Here is an 8217-nt window from a genome sequence, read left to right on the forward strand (position 1 = left end):
ATTTATGTAATTACTATGCACTTAATGAATACATATTATTAAAATCTGGGCTATAATGGTTGTATTGATGTATAGCAACTTGAAATGCTCCCAAAAATGGCTCCACAGCATGTAAAAATATAATATAAGCTCTGGCGGACTTGGTTCTATGGTAGGTCTTAAAGGGTTAAATCCAGCATCTAACTTGGTTTTACTGGCTAAAGCTAACCAAGCAGAAATTGAACAATGATGAAACACAACATTCAATAGAAAATGAATTAGATTATAATTTAAATGAGGAATGAGGAACATTTAATTTGCTCTTCAAATACCTGGATGCAACCAATGTAAGCGGGAGAGCTCCTGAATCTGTATTCAGAGATAACCAATCAGATCTATTTGAAGGGTGACATAAAGGCCCCATGTGTCAATGCCTCCCACAGTCAGTCAAGCACCTAAGTCCATAACACAAGGCCTTTACAAGATGATCAGATTATGGATTGCACTGCTCTTTGTTAATCGAGGATGTAAGTGTTTATGCAAATTTTTTCCACACATGTAAGCTGTTTCCTGCACTGCTTTGTCTGACTTTAAGATTTTCGTTTTCTATTTAGCTGCACTCGTTCCAGTAACTACAGCTCACCTCGGGGGACCTGTAACCTTCACATGTGTTCTACCCAAGACTGAGACTGGCCGCAGAGACATCCACTGGCATAAGCAGAGTCTTGGAGACACTCTGAAAATAATATGGACACTAAAGGAATCTGCAACACCTAGGTTTGCACCTGAATTTGATAACTCAAGATGGAAGGCTTATTATGATAAAAATGTTAGCAACCTGACGATTTTGAGAACAAATCAAGAGGATGAGGGAATCTATCACTGTGGGTTCACAGAGTGGCTCCAAGATACTACATGGACGGGGACATATTTGTTAGTAAAAGGTAATAATGTGATTTCCTTTCATGCAATTTTAAGATGTTATAAATGCATTTTATAAATGTTAAGAAATGTTATCTCTAAGCAAGACATCATCTATTTTGCTCAAATTTCTGTATAACTCCAAATGCATCTAAATATATTCATTGTAATCATCAGACTGAATGTTACAGCTAAAGTTATATTTGAAATATATATATACAAATTTTCTTTGTAGTATCATTTGTTAATGCGGTTTCATATTCCAAAGGAAACACCCAGAGGATATCAAACTATACCGTTGTTCAGGAGAAGACCATCCGTCTAGGAGACTCAGTGACTCTCCAATGTTCAGTTCTCTCCAGCTCAGTTAATAAGACATGTCCAGGGGGTCTTGAGGTATTCTGGTTCAAAGAAGGATCACATAGATCTCATCCTAGTATTATCTATACTGATGGAAACGGACATCATGAATGTGAGAAGAGATCAGAGACTGAAAAGAGCTGTGCGTATCGCTTCTCTAAGAACGTCAGCTCCTCTGATGCTGGGACTTACTACTGTGCTGTGGCCACATGTGGGGAGATATTGTATGGAAAAGGAACTAAACTGGACATTCAAGGTACCAGTTTCTCTATCAGCTTCTCTTTCTGTCTATTGTTTAGAAAATCAGAAAAATAAGTGATTGTGTAACTTTAATTTTGTCATATATTTATTTTTAATATTGTCCCAGGGTGCAGCGTGTGGTCACAGAGTGCCACTACAGTTATTTTTCTGCTGTGTCCTGTACTGGTTCTGATTGTTATTGCTGTCCTCGCTTACACAATCAAGAAAACCAACAGTAATTATTGCAAAGGTAGTTGGAGTTATTCAGAGTTCTAGATGTTATGAATCTTACATTTGCATTAATTACTTATATGTCCTATATTCAAGCTGCTGTCCTGGAGAAAAACTTTGGTGATTTGAAAAGCCAACAGGTAAAGTACCTAATGGTAGAGTGTGTTAGATTTTCAAGTTTTAATGTTTATAATATTTTTGTATTGTATTTTCCCAGAAAAAGGACACATTGATGTTTTCTGCTGTTGTGTTTACGATGATGAAGGCTGACAAATACAAAAGACAGGATGCAGTGAAGCGGCAGCAGATCTACATGGCTGTCAAGGCTTTTGGACTGGATTAGATCTGTTTACCACCCCATCATCCCTTTATGTCATATAACATTGTGGATATTTGCTTAAAGCGAATGAGCTATAATGTGTTGTTGTTCTATACCTCTATCTATAAAAATGTGACCGCATGCATACTGTAACATTTCTAGTGCAGTCTTATGATGAGTTTTTATTTCTTTTTTCTCATTTCATTTAAGTCTACATTGAAACCAGTACTTAAGAAATCAGTGCAAAACAGACATTACTAAAGCTGATTACACCATGACTGAAAAGTCAAAGTAGTTAAAGTGCATACCACATGGATGCTCGCATCATTCCCCTGCTGTCTTCCCATTCTGTTAAAAAGTGACTGGAAAAGGCGAGTTCAACTGGAAAACCTGATATGTTTGAATTTATGTCATTAACATCAGGTAAAGTGAAACTAGTGCAAAGTTGTAATGGTATGCTTTTCTTTAACAATATATTCCAACATTTTTCAACAGATTTTGAAAAATGTAAGAATTTTTTTTTTAGCCAGGAGTGCTGGCTTTAATTATTTCTTTGAATTGTTCTTTTTCCAGGGTGAAATGATTGTGCAGCATGGATTTTTAATGACTTTCAAAAGCAAAAATTGGGTGCAGAAATTTGATTTTTTTTTTAAGATTTAGATGGTAGTCTTTTGAAACTCTGCTTTCCTGGCACGGACCCAGCTTTTAAGCATAGTCCTCAGAGGGCCCGGTGGCGCCAGTGTCCGGCAGCCTCACCTCTGAGAGTGCGCCCCAGGGTGGCTGTGGCTACAATGTAGCTTGCTATCACCAGTGGGTGAATGACTGGATGTGTAAAGTGCTTTGGGGTCCGTAGGGACTAGTAAAGTGCTATATAAATACAGGCCATTTACCACCCCCCACCCGACCCTGTGGCTTGTCACATGTTCCATAATGTTGTGCTGTGGACATTTATGTACTTTTTTGTGCAGAGGAGTTTTTTTGTTTTCTGTTCTCATGCTATCCTCCCAGGAGCCCAGCATGAGTAGAAGTCTCTTTTTTCCTCTTGTACTTTCCCATTGTAGTGTATATTTCAGTGGGGGTTTTTTCTGTAACGCTACCGATCTCCGACCTGTATCCCCATATCCCCATGTGATGTCTGTGTTGTGTGTGTGTGGTCGGCTTTATTCGCACGTGGCGAATAAAGCCTTGCTTGATTGATTTTTAAATATTTTTGTTTTATTACCTAAATCTTTCTACTGTCTGTACAAATATTTCAGTCTTGAATTTGAGATGCAGCATTTTATTTGCTTTTTGGGTTTTCTGTCACTTTGGCACATATATCTCTGTTGAGGAAGAAGCTTTCAGGTCAGTGTGTTTATGTGACACCTCCAGATCGGTGTGTGTTTTGTGACACAGTGAGAGTGGCGCTCTGAAGTAAGCGTAGAGGATAGAGAGTGTGACCACAACCATTACTGGTGCAACTGTATCTTACCGCTTAAATAACTGACAAGCAGACTGGGTGGGTTGTCTCTGATAATGTAGAGTTTGTAACTGTCCTTTGTAAGGAAAAAGATCAAATGACAAGATTTCGAGTATTTTAATATTTTGATCAAGTGCAACAAAAAGCAGAAAACAACAGAAATGAAAAATGTCGCAAAGTATTTCAGGCAGACCAGTTTTAGGTTTTTGATACAGTAAATCCTACAATTACATAAAATGCAGTCCACTCATTGCCTTTTTTTTTTTTAAATTTACCCTCTCCGTTGGTCTTCCAGCTCAGTTTGTTGTTGAAGTGGACATTCAGGTCAGGACTCCTCCCTGACATCAGCATCCTGTTCCAGGATGACAAGGGCTTTATAATAGTACTCTTCTCTTTCAAGTTGAACATTAATCCTTTGATTTTATCCCTGTGTAGAATTAGATGATTTCTTTCAAGGCACACCCCAAAATATTCCTCTAATGTTCGGCATTCCTCCACCTGGCTGTCAATTATACAGCACTGCAGGATCGTCTATAGGGAAAATGACCTAGAATTTTTTGAAGTATGTAGAAGACAAACAGAAATGGAACCAATACTGAGTTTGTTGACCAATATATATATAAGATAATAAGAGAGTGCAAAATCACACCTTTTTCACAGCTGTTTTGGGTTTTTTTTGTGAAAACATACTAGGGGACAATCCGAGTTACGATTAGCTAGGTAGCCCTCTCACATATCATTTACCACCCTCTCACATATCAATCAATGGCATTCTTCAATCTCATTGTAATCACCTACTTGAATTTGCAAGAGATTAACATTAGACCCACTACCTTCATGTAACCAACAAATATTTCAGCTGCAGCCACCTGAAATGTTGAAATGCAATTTTTATAGATTTTTTATGGTCGCTGCTCTACATTGTCACCTGTCACTTCCTTTGGAAATGCTCCTTTAATCAGTTTTGGCACTCACAATATTAGCAGTTGCTACTTATAACGTAAAACTTGGAGGTATACAGCCTTGCATGGAGCAAGCATAACATTATTAGAGCTTGACCTACAAAAAATCTGATCCATCAGCTATTTTTTTAAATCGCCTAAAAAAGGTTTCCCTAACATTTGGTAAATGTAGTTATTTGTGGGCCATATCACTGGATATCTGACACTTTGCTTTATTTTTTTGTTGTAAATGGAACAAAATGTTTGCTGGGGAAGATATGTCCATCTGTTTTCTTCCACTGAGACAATGAAAGTAAGGTGTAATCGGAGAGGACATGCAAACTCCACATAGAAAGGCCTCGGTCTCAATTCAAACCTAGAACCTTCTTGCTGTGAGGTAAAAGCACTGACTACCACATCACCATGCTGCCAGATAAAGGGACCTATAACTGCTATAAAAATAAATGCATTTGCTTTTTGATAGTGTAGTGCACAATAACTCAGCTAACATAAGAAACAGCTTTCTAAAACATTTTAGTGGTGTAAAATGGTCTGTTCAGATGCAGAACCTAACCTAGTTTTACTGCCTAAACCTAACCAGGCAGGAAGCGAAAATAAAAACATGTACTGGGTCAAAGCAAAGCTTTAAGATGTCCCCAGATAGGACTTGAATCCACTTACATACCTACCTTACCTTATAAACATTTTAAACATTTTAAAGTAGAAAGAAGCTCAAGAAGTCTATTTAGAAATTCTGAAATGAATTATTGCCAGAAGGTAGAAACAAATGACAAATTAATCATTGGAGAACTTGCTGGAAAAACTTTAAAAATGCCTTGTATTATACTTAAAATGAGTGACGAAATGGCTAAGCAACAGACGCTTTACTCCTCAAAGACCTGGATGAAACAAAGTGACAGGAAGTTCACTTCATTCTCTGATTCTGATCTATATATTCTGTGATAACCAATCAGCCAATCAGATCGGTGTAACAGTTTGACATAAAAGGTCCAAGTACCTCCTACAAACAGTGAAATACCTACAAGTCCATAACAAAAGACATGTCAAGATGATCGTGTTATGGGTTACGCTCCTTCTTCTCCATCAAGGATGTAAGTGCTTTTTCTGATTTGGTTTTGAATACATGCTGTTTGCTTGGTGGTTTTCCTGTGTCATTGTGAATTAATGTTTTAGATTTCTGTGTGTTTTCTATTAAATTAGATACACTTGTTCCAGTAACTTCAGTTCAACTTGGGGAAACTGTAACCATTCCATGTCAACTGCCTGTGATTGAGACCATTCGTAAAGAAGTCCACTGGTACAAGCAGCGTGCCGGGGACACCCTGAAAGTAATTTGGACAATGAGGGAATCTGCAACACCTGAGTTTGCGCCTGAGTTTAATAACTCCAGATTGAAGGTAAATCACAATAAACACTTTACCAACCTGACCATTTTGAAGACAAATCAAGAGGACGAGGGAATCTATCACTGTGGATTCACAGAATGGCGTAGGAATACTGAATGGACCGGGACGTATTTGTTAGTAAAAGGTAATGATGTGCGCTTCTTTCATGGAGTTTTGCCACATGCTTCAGTCTGTAAAATTGTACAGTATAATTTATAACAACAGCTTATTAATTGTCAAAAGCATGATCAGAAAACAGTGAATATACTCATACAAATGGATTTTAATTTACATTTAATTTGCTCCTAATTCATTTTAAAGACACATTTTATAGATGCAGTACATGAATCCTTCACAATGTGCTTTGTTAACACATTTTTATTAATCAGGAAACACCCAGAAAACATCAAACTACACTTTTGTTAAGGAGAAAGTCCATCCAGGAGACTCTGTGACTCTTCAGTGTTCAGTCCTCTCCAGCTCTAACAGAAAGACATGTCCAGGAGGTCACAATGTGTTCTGGTTCAGGGAAGCAAATACATCTCATCCTAGCATCATATACACCGATGGAAACAGACATCATGAATGTGAGAAACGATCTGAGACTGAGCAGAGTTGTGTTTATCGCTTGTCTAAGAACATCAGCTCCTCTGATTCTGGGACTTACTACTGTGCTGTGGCCACATGTGGAGAAATATTATTTGGAAATGGAACAAAACTGGACAGTCGAGGTACTTGTGATCACATTAATGAATGATAATATTCTCCAGTCCAGAACATAAGTCAATAGTTTGAATATTAAATATTGACTCACTTTGGTTTTACATTAACAGTAATCTAATCTGAAGGTGATATTAAACACAATTTAGTTTTTGTCCAACATAACTTGATTTTTTAGTTTTAATATTGTTTCAGAAACCAGAGTGTGGTCACAGACGGCCAGCAGCACAATTTTTCTACTGTGCACTGTCTTGGCTATAAGTCTGATTGTTATAGTTGCTCTCATTTGGATGATCAAGAAAAACAGTGATCACTGCAGAGGTAATTCAAATTGCATTGTTCTCTATGAAAAAGAACCACACAAATCTTACATTTATATTAATTGTTACCTGTATCTTCTATATTCAAGCTGATATCCAGAGGAAATATTTTACTGATCAGAAGAAACAAGAGGTAAGGAACTTTTTGAGCTTTTTGTTTTTTCTAATATTTTGAGATTTCTAATACATTATATTTACTCTGTTTTCCCAGAATAAGGACACATGGATGTTTTCTGTTGTTGTTTTTACCACAATGAAAGCTGATGGATGCACAAAAAAGTATGCAAAACCTATGAAGAAGGAGCAGATCTACACAGCTGCCGAGGCTTTTGTCTTCGGTTAGGCATATTTACCATCCTTTGATATGAAATTACCTAATTGATGTTTGCTTAGACATAGTAGGGTTTTTGCTGTTTTTCTATATATATATTAGAGTTTAAATGTGTTTTATAGTAAATGCATCTTGATGATGAAAATGTTTACTTCTGCATACAGCTATAGTAACAAAGTATACCCTCTTTAAATTCAATGGTCTTTGGTTTTATAGAGGTAGCAAACTTGCTAAAGATCAACTTCAGTACCTGCTTCTACTTTTCCTCCTATATCCTATGGAAGGATTCAAAGTCTGTTATTCTGCATTTTAGCTTAATTTTTGTAACATAAATATGATACAATGTAACATGTTTTGTCGTTCATCTGAAGTTGCATTTAGATCATTATGAAACCTGCTGGGGATGTTTTATTTTTTATTTTATTTTTTATTATGTGTTGATATACACCTAAGAACTGAAAAGATTAACATTCCCATCGTGGTGTGATCATTTGTGGTCTGATTGTTGCTTTTCTCTGTCATGTTTTCTTACTTCCTGTCTTATGTTCCGCCGTTAAAGAAGCTTCAGATTTATTGAACAATATGGATGGATTCAGCCAGGTGACTCACATGTCATACAAGTCTGTAGATTTAACATTATTCAAAGCAAACAGCTATTTTCATCTGTACAAAAGACAATGAAATGTGCAACAGTGAGCAGTTAAAAGGACGTTTTCTGCATCATTCATGCATCTTGTTGTAATGAAATATCCTTTCTTTTTTTGTTCCATATAAGTGGCATAGTATGTTTGTAAGGGGACATTTGATAAACACATCTAAGTAATGACATGTATGTTGGTGCAGTGAATCAAAGTAAAATGCATTTAGTTCAGTTACTGTTTGTTTCATTGCACCAACTTGAGTGAAAGCAGTACAGGTGGCCTACACTGAGAGTTGTGAAAGTCCAATCTAACAGCGTCCACACGGTCTGGTGGTGACTTTCTGTCCTTG

At 36.9% G+C, this 8217-nt stretch overlaps 2 protein-coding genes across 2 annotated transcripts; both read left to right on the top strand.

Annotated features, from left to right (window-relative positions):
- Nucleotides 1–450: 450 nt before the first annotated feature.
- Nucleotides 451–2074, top strand: LOC102200619 (immunoglobulin superfamily member 2-like). The gene is made up of 6 exons (XM_013914909.1): nucleotides 451–506; nucleotides 594–923; nucleotides 1169–1516; nucleotides 1628–1735; nucleotides 1828–1871; nucleotides 1949–2074. The coding sequence occupies exons 1-6, from the start codon at nucleotides 464–466 to the stop codon at nucleotides 2072–2074; spliced, it is 999 nt and encodes a 332-aa protein (XP_013770363.1). The 5' UTR covers nucleotides 451–463.
- Nucleotides 2075–5519: 3445 nt separating this feature from the next.
- On the top strand, nucleotides 5520–6613 carry LOC106456450 (signal-regulatory protein beta-2-like). The gene is made up of 3 exons (XM_013914910.1): nucleotides 5520–5562; nucleotides 5672–6001; nucleotides 6246–6613. Exons 1-3 carry the CDS (start codon nucleotides 5520–5522, stop codon nucleotides 6611–6613), a joined length of 741 nt encoding a protein of 246 aa, XP_013770364.1.
- Nucleotides 6614–8217: the final 1604 nt, after the last annotated feature.

Source organism: Pundamilia nyererei, unplaced genomic scaffold (assembly GCF_000239375.1).
Source record: "Pundamilia nyererei isolate P.nyererei 1_Seehausen unplaced genomic scaffold, PunNye1.0 scaffold00237, whole genome shotgun sequence".
NCBI classification, from domain to species: Eukaryota; Metazoa; Chordata; class Actinopteri; order Cichliformes; family Cichlidae; genus Pundamilia; species Pundamilia nyererei.